The 23786-nt window shown below is 48.3% G+C and overlaps 1 protein-coding gene across 3 annotated transcripts in view; it reads left to right on the top strand.

The window, feature by feature from the left end:
• The window catches only part of PODXL (podocalyxin like), a 49678-nt gene extending 26195 nt beyond the window's left edge, over nt 1-23483 (top strand). For all 3 annotated transcript variants that reach the window (XM_041727466.1, XM_041727467.1, XM_041727465.1), the window contains exons 2-8: nt 13138-13782; nt 15122-15444; nt 15712-15783; nt 17594-17741; nt 17998-18059; nt 18239-18406; nt 19382-23483. In XM_041727466.1, coding sequence (XP_041583400.1) covers nt 13138-13782; nt 15122-15444; nt 15712-15783; nt 17594-17741; nt 17998-18059; nt 18239-18406; nt 19382-19579 — 1616 coding nt within the window. In that variant the 3' untranslated portion in view covers nt 19580-23483. The remainder of the gene's footprint in view (nt 1-13137; nt 13783-15121; nt 15445-15711; nt 15784-17593; nt 17742-17997; nt 18060-18238; nt 18407-19381) is intronic.
• The last annotated feature ends 303 nt before the right edge of the window (nt 23484-23786 follow it).

Raw genomic sequence — 23786 nt, 5'->3', positions numbered from 1 at the left:
TATTCCAGTATATGAATGTACCGTCTGGGCAAACTGTTGACAAACATTTGTTTGCTACCTGGATGGGGCCCATAAAGCCATCCTGTTGGGGGCATTCTTGTGAATGTGTCCTGAGCCATACATGGCTCCCTAGGATAAATGCCTGGGGTACAACTGGAAGTTGTAGATTGAAAGACAAGTGCATGTTTCACTAGTGCTTGTACTGGTTTACACTACTCCATATTCTTGTTGCCATTTGTTATTGCCTGACTTTATTTTTATTTATTTATTATTATTATTTTTAAATTATTGCTTGGCTTTAAAAAATTTTGCCAATCTAGTGATGGAATCGTTCTTACTTCATTTTGCATTTCCCTAATTACTTACATATTTTGTGCTGCCTTTTTTTTTTTAAGATTTATTTATTTATTTATTCATGATAGACATAGAGAGAGAGAGGCAGAGACACAGGAGGAGAGAGAAGCAGGCTCCGTGCTGGGAGCCTGACGTGGGACTCAATCCCGGGACTCCAGGATGGTACCCTGGGCCAAAGGCAGGCGCCAAACTGCTGAGCCACCCAAGGGTCCCCTTGTGCTGCTTTTTAGACAAATTTTTATTATTTAAAAAATTTTTTTTTTCTTTTAAAGATTTTTACTTATTTATTGGAGAGAGAGAGAGCACGAGTGGGGTAGAGGGGCAGAGGGAGAGGCAGAGAGAGAAGCAGACTCCCCACAGAGCAGGGAGATCCACTCCGGACTCGATCCCAGAACCCTGGGACCACAACCCGAGCTGAAGGCAGAGGCTCAATGACTGAACTACCCAGGTGCCCCTTCTATACAGAAGTTTTTAAGAAATATATCTTCGGGGCACCCGGGTGGCTCAGTAGGTTAAGTGACAGACTCTTGGTCTGGGCTCAGGTTGTGATCTCAGGGTCCTGGGATCTATCTACAAGTGTCTGTCTGCAAGCTCAGCAGGGAGTCTGGTTAAGATTTTCTCCCCCCCCCCCAAAAAAAAGATTTCCTTCTCCCTCTGCCCCTCCCCTCATTCTCTAAACAAACAAACAAATAAAATCTCTTAAAAAAGAAATATATTTTAGAGACTAATCCTTTATGACTACATATGTTGTAACTATCTTCAGATTCTTCTTCATTTTCCTTTTAGTTTCTCTCTTTTTTTAAACCTTTTCTTTTTTTCTTTTTTTTTTTTTTTTAATTTTTAAACATTTGGGATCCCTGGGTGGTGCAGCGGTTTAGCGCCTGCCTTTGGCCCAGGGTGCGATCCTGGACACTCGGGATCGAATCCCACATCGGGCTCCCGGTGCATGGAGCCTGCTTCTCTCTCTGCCTGTGTCTCTGCCTCTCAGTCTCTCTCTCTCTGAATAAAATAAATAAATCTTTAAAAAAATTTTTTTTAAATTTTTATTTATGATAGTCACAGAGAGAGAGAGAGAGAGAGAGAGAGAGAGAGAGGCAGAGACATAGGCAGAGAGAGAAGCAGGCTCCATGCAGGGAGCCCGACATGGGACTCAATCCCAGGTCCCCAGGATCACACCCCAGGCGGCAGGCGGCGCCGGGGCTGCCCTAAACCTTTTCTTTTTAAGTAATTTTAGATTTACCAAAAAGTTCCAAAGACGATGCAGAATGTTTCATATTCCTTTCCTTCAGCTTCGCCTAATATTACCGTCCTACATAACCATGGTACATTCATCACAAATGAGAAATTAACACTGGCAAATCCTATTAACTAAACTACGGACTTTATTCTTGTTTTATCATAATTTCCCCGATGTTTTTTTTTGTTCCAGAATACATTGCATTTAATCAGGATGTCTTGCTAGTGTCTTCCAATATGTGGCAGTTTTTCTGTTTTTCCTTATTGTTAGTTATCTTTCTGGTTGTTTAGGGTACGAGCCAGATATTTTGTAGCATGGCCTTCAATTTAGGTGTGTCTGCTGGGTTGTGTTTTTCCCCCACGATTAGCCTAGGGTTATGTGTTACTTATTTTTTATGGAAGTAGAGTTGACATACAATCGTGTATTCGTTTTAGGTGAACAACACAGTGGTTCAACAATGATACACATTAGGAAATGGTTGCTCCCTAGGCCTTTTGGACTTGGTCTACCTTTTTTTTTTAAGCACTTCTTTACCTTCTGGCATTACAGATGTTCCAGGCTCATCTTGCATTGTCCCTATACATCCCTAGAATCAAGCTATTTCTCCAAGGAGCTCTGGTTCACAACTTTGGAGACTGGTTGGATATCCTTAATATTGCTGGTGTGTCACTGCTTCTAGACCCTCTTAGTGGAGAGCTAAGAAATAAATGTTTGTGAACTGACCCATGTGTGCACACATCTCTCTGGATATTTCTTTATCTGTATGCATATGTTAAAACATAAGTTCATACAGACATCTGTCACTAACCAAACATCACAGGCTTCAGGTAGCTTCTTCCCCACCTGCCTTACTTATTTGCAACTTCCTTCTCTAACAGCGAGAAACCTGGCTTATGTTTTCCGTCATTTATTTTCTTATTTACCAACCTTGGTACACACATCAAGTCAATTTTTAATTGACAACCCATACTCTTCTGAGAAACGTATTTACCCCTTTGAGTACTGTTTCTTCTTTCTGTCTTTAGCTTTATAGTAGTTGGTCAATAACTGTTTCCTCCATGCGTCCCAAAAGGTGATGTTATACATTTGTAACATAGTTAAGTTTATTTTCATAGTCCCCATTACATCCTAGGATCTCCTGAAGATCCCAGTGAATTTTTTCCCCTAAATTTTTGCTAAGTAAAGTTAATTCTCTCTCTCTCTCTAAGATTTTATTTATTTGTTCATGAGAGACACAGAGAGAAAGGCAGAGACATAGGCAGAGGGAGAAGCAGGGGAGCTTCTGATGGGGAGCCTGATGTGGGACTCGATCCCAGGACCCCGGGATCACGTCCTGAGCCGAAAGCAGACGTTCAAGCCACTGAGCCACCCAGTCACCCTCCTTGTCGATGTTTTGCCCATTAACAAAAACTTAGTTATCCTTTTATTATTGAGTTTAAGTTATTTAAGAGGTGTTTCCCCTCCTTGTTAAGTAGGAGTGGTGACGGAGGACATCCTTGCCCTATTCTCAAATTTAAGGGCGAAGCATTCAGTCTCTCCACATATAGTATATTAGCTATTGGCTTAATTTGAAGCTATTATTTATTAGGTTAGAATTCCCTTCCATTCCTAGTTTGCTCAGATTTTTTTTTAAATCATAAATGAATGATGAATTTTGTCAAGTGATTTTTCTGCATAAATTGAGTGATCATATGGTTTTTCATTTTGTTGTTAATATGGTGAATTGCATTGATTGCTTTTCATGTACTGAATTAGCCATGAGATGAACCCTGCTTGATCATGATGTATTATCCTTCTTATATATTGCTGGGTTTGATTAGTCATTAGGGAAATACCACAGTGGGATACCACTTCATGCCCAGTAAAATGGCTGAAATGAACAAGACAGATGATAACAGTTGTTAGTGAGGAGGTGGAGAAGTTGGAACCCTCATGCGCTGCTCATGGGCATGTACTATGGTGCAGTCACTTTTGAAAACAGTTTGGCAGTTCCTCAAAATGCTAAATATAGAGTTACCATATGATCTAGAAATTCCACTCCAAAGTATATATACAAGAGAAATGAAAACATATGTCTACACAGAAACTTGACCACGAGTGTTCAAGTGTTCGTAGTAGCATTATTCAAGCAGCCAAACATTGAAACAACCCAAATGTTCATCAGCTGATAAAAGAATCAACAAAAGGTGGTATATCCATACACTGGAGTATGACTCAGCAATAAAAAGAAATCCAGGACTGACACATGCTTTAACATGGGTGAAACTAAAGTGGAGAAAGCCAGTTGTGAGACACTCTTCATTGTAGGATTCCATTTTTGTGAAATGACCAGAACGGGCAAATCCACAAGACCTAGAGAGTAGACTGGGGTTTGCTGAGCACGTGGCTTTTCTTCTGCTCTGCCTTCGGGGTGAGGGTCTGGGTTAATCTCGTCAGGGCTGCCTTTCACACTTGCTGCTCTGCAGGCTGCCAGGCCCCCGGTAGTAGCTGTGTGTCTCCCTGCTTGGCTGTCGGTCTTCCTTTTTTGCTGCCCTGCAGAGAGCCTGTCTTTCACAATTCCCTACAGCTCTCTTCAACTTATTATTTTTTATTTTTATTTTTTTAAAGACTTTGAGAGTGAGGGAGGCAGAGCATGAGGGCGGGGGGGTGGGGTGGGAAGAGACAGAGGGAGAGGGAGAAGCAGGCTCCTTGCTGAGGAGAGGCAGATGAGGGGCTCAATCCCAGGACCCTGGGATCATGCCCTGAGCTGAAGGCAGACACTCAACAGCTGAGCCATCCAGGTGTCCCAAGCATCTGACTCTTGATCTCAAGTCATGAGTTTGAGCCCCATGCGGGGTGTAGAGATTACTTTTTTTTTTTAATATTTTATTTATTTATTCATGAGAGACACAGAGTGAGAGGGAGGCAGAGACACAGGCAGAGGGAGAAGCAGGCTCCATGCGGGGAGCCCGATGCGGGACTTGATCCCAGGTCACCAGGATCACGCCCTAGGCTGAAGGCAGATGCTCAATGCTGAGCCACCCAGGTGTCCCGGTGTAGAGATTACTTTAAAAAAAAAGTAATAAAAAATTAAATTAAAAATTATTTTATTTTATTTTTTCAAATTTAAGAAAAAAAGATTTTATCTATTCATGAGATAGGGAGAGAGAGAGAGAGAGGCAGAGACACAGGCAGAGGAGAAGCAGGCTCCTCGCAGGGAGCCTGATGTGGGACTCAATCCCAGGACCCCAGGATCATGCCCTGAGCCGAAGGGAGATGATCAACCACTGAGCCACCCAGGCATCCTTATTTTTTCAAAAAATTAAAAAAAGATATTATTTACTTGCCAGAGAGAGAGAGCGCGCGCACAAGTAGGTAGAGTGGCAGACAGAGGGAGAGAGAGAAGCAGACTCCCCACTGAGCAGGGAGCCTTGTAGCAGGGCTGGATCCTAGGACCCTGGGATCATGACATGAGCCGAAGGCAGACACTTAACGAAGGGAACCACCCGCATCCCTCAATTTCTTATATTAAAAAAAGAAAAAACTTGTTTTTGACTTTGTTGATATTTGCTATTATCTTTTGTTTTCTATTTCCCTAATTTCTGTTTTTATCTTTATTATTTCATTCCTCCAATTTTTGGGGGGCTTATTTTACACCTTTCCATTATGAAATTGAAGAGTATATAGAGGACCAGATCCAAGCAGGCCCTAAGGGAGGATACATTTTAAATTGCAATGTGGCTCGTGACCTCAGCATGCCTATACCTGCCATATTGCCACCTGTCCCTCAACTCATCCCCAAAGGTCCCAAAGAGTACTTCCTTGTGATCAGTTGTCTGAGGAATGAATAAAGGCACGTTGTGTTTATGTATATAATATGCTGGAGCCAGGCAAGAGTGGACTGATGTGGGATAATAGCCCTGTTTAGGGGATACAAGTATAGTAAGGAAGGAAAGAAAGTTCTTCCCAATGGGCAGGACTTTGAACAGTAGATTTCATGGCCAGTTTTTTTTTTTTTTTTTGTAGGGGGGTGGGTTTTCGAAGGCAAGCTATACTGAGATGAGGATCTGACCAGATTCACAGGCAGTAGCTAAGATTTTTAGATAGTAGATTAGGAATTTAGAAGGAATAAGAATGGAGAATCAGTGCAAGGAAGTTTGTGGAGGAGGCATATGGATGGACCTCTTGGGATGGATATGGAGCGCAAGGATTTTTAATCTCACTCTTTAAGCTTTTTTTTCTTAAAGATTTTATTTGAGAGCGAGAGAGCTCAAGAGAGAGAACATGAGTGGAGGGGTAGTGACAGAGGGAGAAGGAGAAGCAGACTTCCTGCTGAGCAGGGAGCCAAATACAGGGCTCGATCCCAGGACCCCGAGATCATGACCTGAGCCAAAGGCAGATGTTTAACCAACTGAGCCATCCAAGCACCCCATTTTTAATCTTACTCTTTTTTAAAAATTTTTTATTTATTTATGATAGTCACACAGAGAGAGAGAGGGGCAGAGACACAGGCAGAGGGAGAAGCAGGCTCCATGCACCGGGAGCCCGACATGGGATTCGATCCTAGGTTTCCAGGATCGCGCCCTGGGCCAAAGGCAGGCGCTAAACTGCTGTGCCACCCAGGGATCCCTTTTAATCTTATTCTTGATAATCATATAGACAAGATACTCATTATGCCTGTCAGTTACCTTTTTTCTCCATTCACCTCCATGATTGCTCTGTGGTCTCATGAGCCAAGTGGATGATGTAGGGAGACACACTGAAGTGGACACACTCTGGATGATTGTGTCTTCCCACCTGCCATATTCTATTGGCAATCCTATTCACTGTCATCATATTCCACAGAGAACAGGATTTCACCAAGAAACTCAAAGGCAAAGTAAGTGGAACATTAACCTTATAAGATTTACTCATCTTATTAGGAATCCTGCATGCTGCTACATAATGAAGCAGGGAGGAATATGGTTGGCACCCAGAGGATACCTGTAGTACCTCCTAGCACTCTTCCTGACAGCAACCCTAAAGACTTAAATCTCTCAGAAATGAAATCCAGAGGCACCTGGGTAACTCACTCAGTTAAGCGTCTGCCTTCTTCTCAGGTCTTGTGATCCTGGGGTCCTGGGATCCAGCCCCACATCAGGCTCCCTGCTCAATGAGAAGTCTACTTCTCCCTCTGCCCCTCTTCCTTCCTGCTTGGTGCTCTCTCTCTCTCTCTCAAATAAATAAATAAAATCTTAAAAAAGAAAAAAAAGAAATGAAATGAAATCCAGTATCCACTACTAATGGTATCAGTGATGCATACTGAATACCCCATGCTCGAGGGTGGTAGAAATGATGTACTTGTCACATAGGTTTGGGAGAGGAGTTCTGGGTATGGTTTCTGACCTAAGACTGATTCTTTAGCGATCTGAAGTGATTCTGTTAGCTAAGTGATTTTTTTTTTTTTTAAACTGGCTGCTTGGAGTTTATATTTCCCACTTGGTGAAAGGCACATGGTTACAGGGTGTCAGGAAGGCTTGCATGTGGCTTGGATAGTAAAGCCAACTTCCAACTTCCTTTTTGGTGTTTGGCTTCCTTTTTGGTTTTGGTGTTTGGTGGTTTGGTGTTTGGCTCTTGTGATATAAAATAACCCAACTGCTTTAGCTTGCTGTGGCCTGCCTCCTCTACAGGGGGAAGCGGGGAGTGGAGGGGCTCTGATGAGCCTAGTGTTTCCTGAAGCCCGGTGGCTCGTGGTGGCCACTCAGGATTGGGGCCCAGTTGTTGGCTTTGCTAGGCTGGCCAACAGGTTGCTTCCTCATGGCTTCTGGAGCCAAGTCACAGGTGATTGTGCTGTTGGAGGCCTGGGAAATTCTAAGCGTTCTGGAGACTCTGACGCCGTAGCCCTGAATGGGAGAGTGGAGTTCCTGAAAAAGAAGCTTGCCCATGAGTGACCCGGGTACGCCTTGGGGAGACCAGGGTGGTGAGGGATGGCTTCCCCAGGATACTCTGCATTTCTGCAGGAGCTGTTACTGGAAGTGGAACCCAGGCAGCACCAGTAACAACTGAGGGTGGCCAAGGGAGAGCCCCCTGGAGGGGTTGGCTGCCTTGCTGTTGTTTGTGGGTGGGCAGAAACCTTGGCGGTGACCTCTGCCAGGCCTTGGCATGTGGTCATGGGTGGTGGGGACAGAGATGGTAAGCTCAGAGCCCATTTACAAAGGAGACCATGGAAAGCCACTCCTCACCTGAGGTGCATACAGGGTTCCATTTTCCGTTTAATGCAGACAGAGTTGATTTCTAATGTTTGAAACTAAGAACCCCGGTTTTCATAGTGAAATAAGTGGGGGTGGAGGAATAGATTAGAAGGTTGACTAGTGTCCTCCCCAAAAGATGTGTTCAAGTCCTAATCCCCACCACTTAGTATCAGCAAATGTGACTTTATTTGGAAATAGTGACTTTGCAGATATAATCAAGGTAAGATCATACTGGATTAGGTGATACTGGATCAGGTGAACCCTAAACCCAAAGACTAGTGTCCTTATAACGGTGGGGGGGGTGGGTACACAGGGAAGAAGGCCATGTGAAGAGAGCCATAAACAGGAAGGATATAATTGTAAGCCAAGGAATATCAAAGATTGCCACAAAGAGGCAAAGAGAGCTTCTTCCCAAGTACCTTCAGAGGGAGCATGGCCCTGCCAATTATGGATTTCTAGCTTATAGAACCATGAGAGAATATATTATATTGTTTTAAGCCACCCAGGTTTGGTCATTTGATACAGAAGCTTGGGAAACAAATACACACTTCATTCAAGGTACCCTGAGTCTGTCGAAAGATTCAGTTTTGGGAATTGGGTGAGTGGCTGGCTGTGTTTTCTTTTTTCCTTTTTGTTTTTTTATAGTTTTTTTTTTTTTTAAAGATTTTATTTATTGATTGATGAGAGACACAGAGAGGAGAGAAAGAGAGGCAGAGACACAGGCAGAGGGAGAAGCAGGCTCCATGCAGGGAGACCAATGTGGAACTCGATCCCGGGTCTCCAGGATCATGCCCCGGGCTGCAGGCGGCGCTAAACCGCTGAGCTGCAGGGGCTGCCCTGGCTGTGTTCTCTATTGCGGTGATTTGACACAGGTCACAGGTTACTGAGCCTTGAGGTGAGATGTTAGTGGGCTGCCCCTAAGGAACACATGGTTATTATCCCTTGTCCAAAATTGCTTTTGTTAAGATTATTCTGATTACCATGCTGGTCCTGCCATCTGTTATGCTACCGTAGCCACCCTTTTTCCTAGAAATGGAAATGCCTCTACTGCTACCCAAGGAACCTGGTGATTCATCCCTACTGAAATCAGCATTATCTCCTACTAGCACACCTGGCTAATGAAGAACAGCCACAACACTGTCTTAGAATATGCTACTAGTCTCCTCAACAATATCCCAAAATTAATCAAATCCAAGATACTGTCAATGATAAGACAAACTATTATTTTATGAACCTTAGAAGAACCTTTTGAAGTCTTAGGAAAAAAAGACTATGGTTAAAGTGTGACCTACAGTAATTTATAACACATCCTCATTTCATGGACATGAAAAGATATGCATTTTAGAACTCACGAAATAAATATTTCTCAAAGCCTTGGGGAAGCAAGTGTCATTTGAGCTCTTAAGAAAAAAAATGTGACTGAGCAGATTATGCATGATAAACCATTCTTTCTTTTTTTTTTTTACGATTTATTTATTTATTTATTTGAGAGAGTGAGAAAGCGAGTGTGCGAGTGGGGCGGGGGAGGGGCAGAGAGAGGGAGAGAGAATCTGAAGCAGATTCCACGCCCAACATGCTCCACAGGGCTTGATCCCATAACCTCGAGACCATGACCCAAGCCAAAACCAAGAGTTGGATGCTTAACCAACTAAGCCACCTGGTGCCCTTATGATAAACTTTTCTTTTAAGATTTTATATATTTATTCATGAGAGACATGGAGAGAGAGGAAGAGACATAGGCAGAGGGAGAAGCAGGCTCCCCGATCCCAGGACCCCAGGATCATGACCTGAGCCAAAGGCAGACACTCAACCACTGAGCAACCTAGGTGTCCCATGATAAACCAACATCTCTGTCTCTCTAAGATTTTGGATTTCTTCTTACTCATTATTCCAGGAAATTTTTGGCAACTTAAACTTTGTTTAATGTAGACTACCATTGAGTCCAGGTTTCAGTTCACCAACTAAGAAAACGATTAGAACTACTACTTCTAGCTGCTTATTAAGTCAGCTTATTGAATCCAAAATCTCTTGTATGCATATCTATATTGATAAATTCAGCTTGATATGATTACTGCTCCTTGATCTAGCACACTCATATTGTACAACTATACATATTTGCTGGAGTTATTACAGATATTTCTTACTGTGTAAGCCTTCTTCCAGGGCAGGCTCTGTATTTGTCTTTCTGGGGCATTACTGGAGTCTGACCATTATTACAGGTTTGAAAAAAGTTCAGAGTCGAAGAGATGATGAAGAGATGTGATTTCCTGTGTCAGTGAGTTCAGATGAGCCTACTAAGAATTTTTGAGCAAGGTAGGAACTGCATTAGCAGAGAGGAGAACAGCAGTTGAGTATACTGGCAAGTGAGCTCCATTGCAGATTGAGATTTCTGGATATTTTGATTCATCTGCATCCTCTCATATGTCACCCGTTCTAATTCCAAAGGTGCTTTTTTCACATAAAGAGACCTGATGAAGTTATGAATTAAACTAACACTGTAATTTGGCAACTCATGGGATCAAACTTTTACATTTGTCTTTTGATCTTCTCTGCTCTTCAACTGCAAACAAAAAGAGATTCCTTTACTGTAGTCTCAGAAAATCTCAGACTTTCAGTCTGCGCTTTGACTTAGGATTTAGAATTTGATCTCTCTCTCTCTCTCCCCCCGCTTTTTAAAAAAGATTTTATTTATTTATTCATGAGACAGAGAGAGAGAGAGAGGCAGAGGGAGAAGCAGGCTCCATGAGGGGAGCCTGACGTGGGACTCGATCCCAGGTCTCCGGGATCAGGCCCTAGGCTGGAGGCAGTGCCAAACCGCTGAACCACTCGGGCTGCCCACTCTCTCCCTTTTTTAAAAGTAAGGTCCACCCCCACCATAAGGCTTGAACTCATAAACCCAAGATGAAGAGTTGCGTGCTTGGGACGCCTGGGTGGCTTAGCGGTTAAGTACCTGCCTTCAGCTTAGGGCGTGATCCTGGAGTCCTGGGATTGCCTGCTTCTCTCTCTCTGCCTCTCTCTTTCTGTGTCTCTCATGAATAAATAAACAAAATCTTAAAAAAAAAAAAAAAAAAAAAGAAGTTGCCTGCTCTACCAACTGAGCCAGCCAGGCACTCCTGTTATTCTCTTTCTTTAAACGAGTTTTCACTGTTAGTGATTTTGTCTCTTCCAGGGGATACTTGGCAATATATAAAGACGTTTTTGGTTGTCACATCTGGAGAGAGATGTGTGTGTATATGTTATTTGCATCTAGTGGATAGAGACCAGGGATGTTGTTAAATATCCTATAATGCACAGGACCACCTCCTATAACAAATAAATATCCAGCCCAAAATATCAGTAGTTCTGGGGTTTAAGAAACCCTGTTTTAAGCTGTGTGCCACAGTAAGAAGTAACCACCCTACTCCACATCACCTAATTCCACAAATATGCTGATATTCCCCCTCAGCAATCTCCTCCCTTCTGCCAAAAAAGTACTATGACATGATCAATTATAAGAAGCACCATTATTTTGTGACTACTGAGAAGGAAACACCACTGACAAACCATAACGGAACACTGATCTCTAACACGTGTCCTTTTATGTGTGCCCTTCATACTCTTCTCTAGCTGCAAATGCTGAAGCCACTTCATGGGCACTTCATTCTAGATGACAGGTGACAGGTGCTTGAACTTACAATCCTGAGATCAAGAGTCACATGCTCTACCAACAGAGCCAGCCAAGTGCCCCCCAAATATAATCTTGATCCATTCTCTTTTTGTCTCTGTTGTGAATAACTTTGTATAGCCAACTATGACCCATTCCATCTGGATTACTGTCATAGCCTCTTCCCACTTCAATACGCTCTCCCTTCCAATCCGCAGCCCCAGAGCAGCAGCAAATGTGTTTTTTTTGCAAACCACTCTATTAAACTTCTTTGCTTAAAACCTTCAGTGGCTTCTTTTTGCACTTTATTCTAAGTCCAAAGTCTTTAGTTTGGTCTCTAAGGAGGGTGATCTTATGTCTCATTTTACCTAGGATATTTCTTAAGAGAGTCTCCTTTTATTCTCAAAAGTGGACAATAGGTTACTGGCCCTCCACCTGTAAGGCCCTGATTTTCTGAGCCCTCCTCCCTGCCCCCTTCGCTCACTAAACTCCATTCACACTTATCTTCTCTGCCTTGGGGCCTTTGCAGGTTCTGTTCTTCCGCCTGGCACACAGTTCCTCCTGCTCTCCATACAGCTCTCCTTGTTATCCTTCAAGTCTTAGCTGAATGGGCATCTCTGAGAGGCCTTTCCCCACCTCCCTACCTAAACGGCCCCATCCCCTGTTCTGTGTATCATTTCCTTGTTCATTTTTCCCGTATCGTCTCCAGAACGTGACGTTTAATTGTTCTGTCCCCCTTGTTTAATTTTTGTCTTGTCCCTGAGCGGATACGGATTATATGTGTCTTACTCACCATTGTATCCTAGGGCCCACACCTAATAGTCCCCTTAATAAATAACTTGCTAAACAAATGAATAAAATTAACAAGGCTTTCCTTCCCTGATCTCCTGGTAAGGTTAAGCTATCATGCTGAACAGAGTCAAAGCACTGTACTTCTCTTCCTTGGCATGTATCACAATTGTATTTATACAGGGACGCCTGGGTGGCTCAGCGGTTGAGGGTCTGCCTTTGGCCCAGGGCGTGGTCCCGGGGTCCCGGGATCGAGTCCCCCGTCGGGCTCCTTGCAGGGAGCCTGCTTCTCCCTCTGCCTGTGTCTCTGCCTCTCTCTCTGTGTCTGTCATGGATAAATAATCAAAATGTTTTAAAAAAGAGAAACAAAGAACATTTGTACTCAAATAGCAATTTGTGTCCTGTCACTCTGGTCAGTTTCTCCTCCTAGGTTATACTTCCACGAGAACAGGGGCATGCCTCTCTTGCCGTGCCTCCCACAGGGCAGTTCAGCGGGCCTGAGTTGGCTGCGTCTTCTGCCAGGGTCCTGTGCCTGGGCGCTAGCGAGAAGAAGGCTGAGGGGATCTTGGCGGCCTGGCTCTGTGGGGGCATATGGGACTCATGAAGGGCACGGGCCTGGAGCTGGAGCGGGGAGGGGGCAGGGAAGTCACTGCAGGCTCTCACGTGCACTGGCATTAGCTGGCCTGGTCTTTCTGTTCTGCAGAATTTATCTTGGCTTCCTTTGCTCCACTCTTGTCCCTAGAGGTTTCTTGAGTGTTAGAAAATCCAGGCACCTCAGAGGCCTTCAGCCTCTGCAAATGGCAGTGATGGGAGCAAGGCCATTGGATCCTAGGGAAGAGCTGGAGAAATGTGGAAACACTTCCAGCTAATACCCTGCCTTGCTTCTGTGTTGTCTTTGTAAACAGGAACCACCATCACAGCACCACCTCCAACCTCAAGGCAGCCCAGCGCAGAGTTACCTGGTGGTGAAGGGCTAACAACTACAGCCAAGACTATACAAAACACAGTTCTAGCAATCACTGGGGAAAAGGTGGCGTCAGCCACAGTCAGCAAAGGACCATTACCAGGATCCAGCAATTCAGTATCGACGACATTAGCCCCAATCCAAAAAAACACTGTTACAGCCCCTGACAAAGATGAGAAGGTGTCAAGCAACCCCACTATAGCTACAAGTGACTCAAAGGGTATTCCAGACTTAAACAAGTCTGTACTTCCATCAGCCACTAACTCCATGAAGCCTGACACCCCAGTGACCCAGACAGCTGGACCTGGAGCCCAGGGCAACCCTGGCACTACCGTCAGCCACATGACCAGTAAGAACACAGAGCAGACGACCTCTCAGCCTCCACCTCAGGTTAAGCCCTCCAGCATCACTCCTGCTCTAACTTCCATCATCACCCCAAGTCCTCGCCAACCCAGTGCAAACTCCACTACTTTGAAGCCTCCAGAGAGTTCTTCCGAAAGTCCAGACAAAAGCCATACAGCTTCAAGTAGTTTAGGCACGAAGGTGGTTCCCAGCTCCTCATTATATGGCACACCTCCCACACCAAGTAAGTAATGCTTTTTTTCTTCTTCTTCTTTAATTAAGTAGGCTCCTCATCCAGTGTGGGGCTTGAACCTATCACCCTGAGATCCAGAGTCATGCGCTCCTCTAACTGAGCCAGCCCCACACCCCAAGTCATGTCCCCCACCCCCCCCAATTAACAAGAAACTTCTGAATGCTTATACACTGTACAGTTGCTCAGCTGGAAGTTGGAGTTCATGCTGAGGCCTAAATTCTGTGGCTACACCAAGTTGGTTCAGGCCCAGGTTTTCCCTTCAGTGATGAGCAGAGGCCAGCAGTGCTGTTATTCTGATGAGGGGTCAGTGTTTTGCCCAGTTCGAACACACAAACAAGCCACCTTCATGGGTAAGATTTGGGTGGTTGTAGTGGTGCGGCATTAGGAGTACTCCAGAACAGTGTTTCTCAAACTGCTGGCAATCTACCTTATGAAATACAATTTTTTTTAGCTTTATAACTTGATCCGGGAATACAAACATGTAACATGCATGTAACAACACATATAACTGATAACAAAAGTTTCACTGACCAGGGCTTATTCTTACTGTATGTGAGAGGCCCTAATGTTTTCTACTCCTCCTCATTTTCTTGGTTCCTTTTTAAAAATACCGATCTTAACCCAGTAAACAAAAATTTAAAACTCACTGATGGATCACGAACCTCAAGGTCATGACCTGTGGCAGATCTGAATCCGAATTTCTGGGTGTGAACCTGAGCGTCTGCGTTGTCAGGAAGCCCCCCGGGTGCCCAGATTGGGTGCCCAGAATGCATACCGATGTGCACTGCACCTGCTCCCACCGCAGGCGGTCGCATCCTGCAGTGAGAGCAAGGGCTCTGAGTTGGATAAACCTGGATTCAAGTCCCTGATGTGCTGTTTCTTATCATGGGCCCTTGGGCAGATCATGAAGCCCCTCTGAGCCCCATTTCCACATTTATAAACTCAGGTTAATTATGGTACCTTCCTCAGAGGGGTGTTGGGAGGGTTAACTGAGAAAGTAACCTGGAAGCACTTAGGACCTTGCCCCGGACGGATGGAGTAAGTGCTTGCTCAATATTAGCTATTGCTGCGGACCTCACTGTCACTGTCACCGTCACCGTCACCGTGACTTCTTTTATTGGGTCTCACACCGGCTCATCCAGTCTGACCCACCCTGGAGTATGTTACAGGGAAAGACTCCATCTGTTTGCCTCTTGTTCCTCACAGCCTGCGCTCTAGCTGGTAGTGGGGGGTAAGGCCCAAGAACTCCCCCAGACTAGGACAAGACTGTCCTCTGCTCTTAAAGGGACCACTCATCTTTTCTCAGAGCCTTTTGCTTTCCCGATTACAGCATCACCGGTTACCTTCTGGGGAAGTCCACAGTCCTCCAGCAGGACGCCGCCTGTCCCTGGGCCCACTTCCCCCCCCGCTGCCACCTCTTCCTCCACCACTGGGGTCTCCTCTGTTCCTGGGACCACTTCGCTGCCGTCGGAGACGGACTCTCCGTCGCAGCCTCCGAAGCTGCTGCCGACCGGCCCTTCCTCATCGGGACCTGTGGCCACGCTTCCTGACAAGGGACCCAGGAGCTCCAGCACTCAGCGGGCCTCCACTGCTCCCCAAGCCCCCAGTGTCCCTTCTCCTACCTCTCCTACCCCGGCTCAGGGGGATGACAGGGTACTTCCCGCAGGGGTGGGGCAGATACGGGCTCTAAGAAGTGCTTGTCGTCTTCCCTCCAGCCTAGGGCCCCTGATGAGGGCTCCAAGCACCCCGCCCCCAGCTTTGTCAGACTGGCTTGGACAGCTGGACAGCCAGTGACACCCCAAGCTTGCCAGAAACTCCTTCCGCTGTGCCCCCTACCTGGGGGTGGGGGGAGGAAGGGAGGGCTCAGTGATGAGACCCCACAGGCTCAGCCTGAACCTGAATCCCAGTGGCTTCTCCTAGATAAAGTGCGAATCCCCCGGAAGGCTGACCGACAAGATGCTCCTCCTGAACCTGACGGGAAGCGGCCTGTGCGTGAGTACCCGGGGTAGGGGTACCCTGCCCGGCGGCCGGGCTCTGGCCCGCCCCGCAACACTGCGGCCGGCAGCGGGTTAGGGAAGGTAAAGGGCGGGTGGAGTGTTCCTTCGGCCGCTCGGCTACGGACAGGCCCCGGGCACCGCGGCGTCTCTAAGTGAGGTCCACCGGCCGCTGCAGGACCGGCGGTATCCAGGACTCCGGGGCTCGGGCTGTGCAATTATTCACGTGTTCTCGGGTCTGGAGACCTCGACCCGAGCTGAGGCTGTGATTCAGTCGAGTCGATCTCTTTGGGCTTCAGAGGCCCCGGCTGAGAACGAGTCAGCTGAACTAACTCTCCCTATTCTAGAGGTCTGGTTTTCTGTTTGCTGGCCCCTGTATTAATCTGACAGCCCCAGTGGGAGAGGAGCGTGAGGAGTCAGAGCTCCCGAGCAGCAGGGAGCCACTGCCAGCGCTCAGGGGACTGGGGTGTGCGCCAGCCGGGGTGTCCCCTTGTGTCTGAGGACATTTCCGGGAGAGGGCGCGGGAGAGGGCGCGGTCCGGGAGCGGGTTTGCTCCTGCCTCACTGCCAGTCTTGCAGCAGTCAGGCTCCGGGGTGCAGGTGATGGGTGGCTCACTGCTGCCCTCTCTTGGCCAGCAACTACTTTTTGCAAACACCTCTGGGAAGCAGAACCACGCAAGACGAGGGTTTCTAGAGGATGGAGAACTTGGGTTCACAACATTTTAATGCCCCCTGTATTTTTTTATGGTCGTTTTCTTTTGAGTGTCCATTTTTCTGGAATTTCCCGCATGAACTTTCCAAAAGCATACATTTAGACTAGAGTTGTGTCACCCTGGGGCTGGGCTTATTGAACAAGGCAGGCATCACACTGATGGCAGGTCCAGCCATTCTCAGGCCCTCTTTTTGGCTAAAACTTGCCAGGTTGTGTGATTGGTTGGGAGAAGCATTTTTTCCCATGTGCTGTAAAAGGAAGGTTAGACGCCCTGGTGTGAGGCGGAGGAATTGGTAAGCTTAGGAAATGTTGGGCGGAAACCCAAGGATGGCGTGTGGGAGTCCTGAGGTGAGCTGTACCAAGAGCCCATTTCTTCACCTCAATACCTTCTTCCAAAATTGGGTCAGAGAAACACCAGTTTGGTGTTTCTGACATGACAGGACCAGGTAAAAGCTGTCCACCTTTGTTTCCTCACCCTCAGCCCTAAAGCCACATCAGCCATGCTCTCTCTGCCGAGAGGTATACACAACTCCCCCCTAACATTTCACCATGTGCAGCTTCAGGATAATTCCCACGTCCCCGGTTCAGTGATGGCCTGGCTTCGCGGCCAGAGCCTTAGCCTAGGGAAGGGCATGCGTGTTTCAACTTCGGGAGAGATAACCTTGGGCTGAGAGCTGGGACTTCCCCTCCTGAGGTCTTCGGACTGGGCATCAGTACCTGGCAAGTGGCAGGCTGCTGGGCAGTGCCTCTTCTGGCCCCTCTCGGGAGCTAATGCGGGCCTCAGGTCCTGACCCCTGAAGAGCTCCGAGAGAGACGGGGGCACTCAGGTGAAAGGTATCGTTCAGCCACGGATGAGATAAACAGGGTGAGGGGAGCGGGGAAGAGATTTGCGAGAGTCAAAGAAGGCAGGGACTGGCCCGGCACAGCATGGAGCCCATGATTCCTGCTGGGTCTGGGAATGGCCCCAGTTGAGGGAAGAGGGACATGGGTCCCACCAGGCAACAGCAGTCTCCCGACCCTAGCTCCGAAGGGCAGCCCCCAAAGCCTAGGCTGCTGTCCTGATCCCGGAGGAATGACTTGTGGCATCCCCACAATAGGCGGGGAACAATTCGGATGACAAACTGATCACACTTCTGTGCCGAGCAGCAAAGGCCACCTTCAACCCAGCTCAAGATCAGTGCCATATACGGCTGGTACCTATTCAAGACACCCAGGCGGTGGCAATCAAAGAAATCACCGTCCAGAGTGAGTTGAGGGTAGCGGTGCTGGGGTGTAAGTGGGGTGGGAATGGGGCAGGCGTTGACCACCCATGAGGACGGGTCGGGCTGGTACTTCCTAAGAAGGGCCAAGCCACGCCCCCTCCCAGGGCCATCCCAGGGCCACCCCAGGGTGCGGGCACTCAGGAGCCTGGGGTGCAGTGCGCCCTCCTCACGGGGCCCCGGCTCCGGCTCCTGCGCGTCTCCCGGAGCTGGGCCACTAGCAACATCTCTGCTCCCCACAGCGAACCTCTTGCCCAGGGACGTGTACGAGTTGCTCAAAGACAAATGGGACGAGCTCAAAGAGGTGAGTGGGTTCCTCCCGGGCGCTGGGGGGTCTGAGGTCTCCGTGGCGGAGGACGCTCCCAGCTGGCAAGCAGCCGGCAGCCGGGAGGGCTCCAGAGGGGCCAGCAGGGCGCCTCCAAGCAGACGCGCTCCTAGCCGGGTGGGGGCGACCCGCGTTCTGTCTCTGCCCCCTTCTGGCAGGTGGGAGTCAGTAACATGAAGCTTGGGGACCAGGGGCCGCCCGAGGAGACAGAGGACCGCTTCAGCATGCCCCTCATCATCACCATTGTCTGCATGGCATCCTTCCTGCTCCTCGTGGCTGCCCTCTACGGCTGCTGCCACCAGCGCCTGTCGCAGCGGAAGGACCAGGTGAGGACTTGGCTCCCTCAGCAGGCCAGTCCTCCAGATGCCTTCACCCGGTCACTCCCGTATTACAGGAAGGCCAGGGACCCCTTCTGACAGGCAGAGGCGTCCCTTACAGGAGCTACCAAGCACCATGGGTGGTGGGGAGATCCTGGGCTTTGGGTCAGAAAGATGGGATAAGCCCTGGCCGCCCTGGCCTCGCCTCCTAGTATCCTTCTGACCTTGAGCACGCCCTGTAATCCCCGAGCGCCCCACCCCCCACTCCCCTCTGCGCGGGGATGATACCCAATCCCCACCCTGCAGAGCCGCTCTGAGGATTCCCAGAAACGAAGGGGCCCTGGCGTAGCCCTTTTAGCCGGCTTCCTGGAATTTCACCCAGACCCGTAGCTCTCAGCCCTGGCTGTGCATCGTGGGGACAGTTAGCAGAATTCCCACACCTGCCTCTTCACATGCCGGTTGAATCAGAATCTCTGGATCTGAATATTTGCTGAGAGCTTCTGGGGCGACCCAACTGCATGACCCAGGTTGCATGTCAGATAAAGACTTAGAGAAAGCACCCTCTCCTGGTGTGTCCCGCTGCACCCACACTGCTTAGGCCTGGAGAGGTCCTCGCTCACCCGGCCTGATGAGAGTCATTTTCTTCAGTTTAGCAGGGTGAGGCAGGTGCCAGGAGAGTACGTTTTGAGGGGGATGAGGGATAGAGGAAAGAGACTGGAGGTTTCTGGAAAACAAAGTCCATTTCCACAGACTTCACGGATTTGCCAACAGGGTAAAGTCAAGTGAGTTGGGAATTCTAGGATGCTGGGTCAGTCTTCGTCTCAAAGTAGAGGTAGGCCAGTAGCCACAGTGGCCTCCAAGAGCATGTATTGCACACCCTACCCAAACCGGGGTTCCTGGATTGTAGGGGTGGGGTGCCCATGTGATTCTAAGGCCTTAAGCCCTCCAAAATGACCCTTTCTTGGGCCATCTTCCCTATCCTAGCAACGGCTGACAGAGGAGCTGCAGACGGTGGAGAATGGTTACCATGACAATCCCACACTGGAAGTGATGGAGACCTCATCAGAGATGCAGGAGAAAAAGGTGGTCAACCTTAATGGGGAACTGGGGGACAGCTGGATCGTCCCTCTGGATAACCTGGCCAAGGATGACCTGGATGAGGAGGAGGACACGCACCTCTAATCAGGTCCGCAGGTGGCCCCCGACAATGCTACAGCGCTCCGGACTGAACCACCTCAAGTGCCATTTGGACAGGGGAGGAAAATCCTTCCCAGTTGAGGGAAAGACGGGAGGAGGGAAGCAGACTTGGAAAGTTCCCACCTCCCAATCCCCACAGGGCCTTAATTTTCCCTTTTCACACTGAACAAATCCCATTCTCTCTAGATTCCTCTTGTAAAATAACCCACTAGTGCCTGAGCTCCGTGCTGCTGCAAGACGAGAGGCAGAGCACTCACGCAGTCATCAGTAGAATCCCTTCACCTCCCGCCCACGGTGACTGAGGCCTGAGGGGGGTCAGGTCCTGCTCATCCAGCCCCTCAGTGACAGAGGCGGGACGGAAGCAGAGCTGCGGCCTGCGGCCCCTGCGGGGGAGCTCCCTCCCGCCCCACTGCTGCCGTCCCTCAGGGGTGAAGCTACCAGTTGACGGACGGAACAGCAGATGGGATGGAAGGGACAGCATGGGCCAGATCCTCAGTGGGATTTGACTCCATCCAAGGACAGGCTCCTGGCTGTCCATCTCCTCCTACCCGAGCCTGGCCGGCCGGTGTCCCCATCTCCTTTGAGCTTGTTCCCCCCCCCAGGGCCTGTGGGACTCACTGAGTTCATCATGGCCTCAAACCCCTTGCTCTGGATTTTGGCTTCCTTGCATTTGCTTAGGGATCTTGAGACTTAACCCACATAAGACTCCAGTGTGAACAAGGTCTGCCTCTGGGATCCATCTGCAGGTGAAAAAAACAGGGGGACGCCCTTCACCCCAGGATGGGTCCTGGCCCACCACCCAGGGAAGTCCTTGAAGAGGCTCCGCGGGGACTCCATTGGCTTCCCACTCTTGTGGGGACCAAAATCTGCAGCCGCTATGAAGGCGAGGTATTCCTATTTTGTTGTTCTCTGCTCAGCCGGTGAGGTGGGGACCCGAGTTCGGGGATCCCCCCGAGACCCAGCAAGAAAGAGCAGTAGCTGCAGGGCACACTTTCCCAGGGCCCAGTCCACACAGAGGTGTCTTGACAATCCATCGATACAGTTAGGAAGGCCAGGCTTTGCTCTCTGTTCCATGGGAAACTCAGGGACTTTTCAAGTTGCTGAGAGTTTTGTTACTGTTTTTTTAGTCCAGCCCTCTACTGCCACAAGCCAAAGCTCCAGTTGCTGGGAGACTTTTCAGTTAACCAATCTCACCGATTTCTGGTTCTCCTGTGCCATCGGGCGAGAAGGGCCTAGAAAGTGCCATGCATTTTAAGTTGCACAGGAGCAGCCTGGGAGGCCGGGGAGCGGGGGCAGTTCCCAGCAGCACGCAGTGGGCCTCGCCATGTCCCCTTCTCTGCACTCGTGGCAGGGCTGCCTAGTTCTGCGATTTCTGGTGGCATCTCAGGGAAACAGGACCGTGAAGAGGTTTGGAGGGAGCTTAGCAGTTAGCTCCCATGCAGAAGTCACCCGACGACTGGACATAGTGAGGTTTAATTGGATTTTCTGGGAGGCCCAGATCCCAGATTTTATACACCTTTGCCCACGGTCTCTCTTGCTCCTGGTGTAAAATTTCCTGACGCCAACTCGGAAGATGGGCAGAACTGCTTAGGAGAGTGAAAACTGTAATTTCAGGGCAAGAGGTCAGAACCCCAGGACCTGCAGGCCTGGGCTGTGTCCTGATGAAATAGGCAGCCTGCTTTAGAACAGCTTATTATTATTTTTTAAAGGATCTTAGCTGGGGGAAGATCTATGCCCTTCCCTGGATGCCTCGATTCCTCCTTCAGAGCCTCTGGCCTTTGATATCCTAGTTTCACAAGAGCTAGATAGACGCTAGACTAGCAAGGATCCAAAAGTCTTTGCCCTGATTGTCTAGCATTTGAAGGTTGGCAGGGGAGAGAACAATGCTAGTCTGGGAGGACAAAAAAAAAAAAGAGAGAGAGGAAATCTTGTTATAACTGGGAAGGGATCTGTTTGCTTCCTTCCTGCCCAACATTGGGTTCTTTCCACCCAGCGGGATTCTATTGTGGCGTCTGTGGAAGAGGCCACTGGGTGACTACTCCTTGGCTGATTCTGGGTCCCATTTTACCAGCCAGCCTCTAGACAGAGACAGCAAGTATGCCTCCACAAACTGATCGGAGGCTACAGCCCCACGGCCTCTTGGGCAGAGGGATGATGCCTGGCAAGGACTAGAGTAACAACTATACTTGGTCAAGAGGAATGACTGTGGCTCTGTCCAAGGGGGGCACCTTGGGAAGCTTTGAGCTGCTTCAGATGCTCATTTTGGTGCATTTTCAGATTGGGTTACTCTAGCTTTTTAGGGCAACTTCAGAATCGAATACCTTGCTCTTGCCACTTAAGACACCTGTGTCAAGGGCCACGTGTCGGCAAAGGTCATCTTCACCCCACATCTGCACTGGGTTCTACATGCTGTCTGGTAAGTCAGATCCTGGGGCTGAGAAGAAGAGGAACATCAGCAACTCAGCATGACTTTAAACAAGTTGTGCCAAAGGGATATCATGAACTTTCCATCGGTGGCACACTGGTTTCCCTAAGCTGTGTAAATGGCCAGAAGCCACGAGTCTGTGACTGGATGGAAACCCAGAGGGAACGCATGCTGTTCTGTGAACGGGGAGGGAAGCGGCAGTGCTTAGGAAGGGGTACAGAAATAGGCTCTGCGTCGTAGGGACAGAATACGGGTTTAACCGAGTCGATGCCAGGTTCTTTCTTTCCCTCTTGATAAGGAAGGCTAGCAGAAAGTTTATTTAAACCACTTCTTGAGCTTTAACCTTTTTGACAATATACTGGAGAAACTTTGAAAAACAAGTCCAAGCTGATACACATATACATACTTTTTAATGATGTAAATACAACAGCCACATGTTAATCCACCCTGCACTGCTTTAAGTGAATATACACTGGGAAAACATGTGTTAGTTGAGGTGGCTTTTTTCTCTCAACAGGAATGTAAATGTCTAATTCACTAGAAAGGACTTTTATTTTTCCTCTAATGAAAAATGAGATACAAGACAAGCCGATGACAAGTATCTGTCTTACATAGATCAGGCATTTTTATTTTTAAACATGATCCTCCCCCCGCCCCCCCCCCCCCCCCCCCCAAGTCTTAGCAGATCACAGGAAGGCTTGGAGTCCATGTGCACTGGTTGACACTCTAGTCCTAGGGAGGCTTTTAGAGACCTAGTCCTATCTTTGTTTTGTTCTTTACAAAGAAACTGAAGCCCAGAAAGATCGAGTGCCTTGGCCAAAATCACATGGTTAGTGACAGAAACAGGATTACAACACAGGTGTTGTGGGCCTCAGAAGGAATTAGTAAATTAAGGACTGCTAATTAAGGCGCCAGGATGAGACAAAGGACAGAATTCCCTTCTCAGATCTCTTCCTGCAGCAAGGCTGGGGCGAGCCTGACGGCGACGCTAGGAACCATACTGGCCTTCTGCACTTCCTCCGAGTTCAGGTCTAAGACGTACATGAATGATACTTTCCTGCCAAGGGACAGTTTTGAATGACCCTTTTTTACATACGGATCTTCTACTAGCAGGACTAAGGATCAAAGGGAACAAGCTCCAGGAAGGCAGGGAGGGGCAAGAGTAGAGCAATTGCTTTTTTTAATCATTGTTTCCAGCTGACGGCTCAGGTTTGGTGAAAACCCAACACTTGAGTGGGAGCGAGGAGGTTACTAGTTGGATGTGTGTCTCTTCTGTTATTTGTGAATGTTAAACAGTTTGCCCAGGAGACTGGGGGAAGCATGTGTCTTCATGGACAGGGGTCTGAAGTACACTGGAATTTATGGAAAAACTTGTTTGTAAAGACTCTATGTAATTATTGCCATTTTCTTACAAAACTATATTTTGGAAAATTGTATACTGTCAATTAAAGTGCTTTTGTGTAAGCTGGTTCAAGGCCTGTTGAACTTGATTGGCCAGTTGGCTTATGTTCCTCACTTGTGCACAGAGGCTCGAGGCCCAAGCGCCTGAGGACAGGAGGTGCAGGGATGAATGCGGCACCCTCTGCTCTTACACGATGGAGGGCGGTGCAGGGAGTGGAGGAGAAAGGGAAGCTGAGAGGAAGAAGGGGATTCTGGACGGGGCGATGGTTCTCCAGGTGGCCTTGGGCTGTTGTAGTGATCACTGCTGAATTGTCCTCGCACTTTTATCTGTTCTACCTTCTTCCTTCCCTCCCCTTGTGGCTCAGA

Source organism: Vulpes lagopus, chromosome 13, assembly GCF_018345385.1.
Source record: "Vulpes lagopus strain Blue_001 chromosome 13, ASM1834538v1, whole genome shotgun sequence".
NCBI lineage: Eukaryota > Metazoa > Chordata > Mammalia > Carnivora > Canidae > Vulpes > Vulpes lagopus.
Note: the sequence above shows the minus strand (reverse complement) of the source record. Positions and strands in the feature narration are given on the sequence as shown.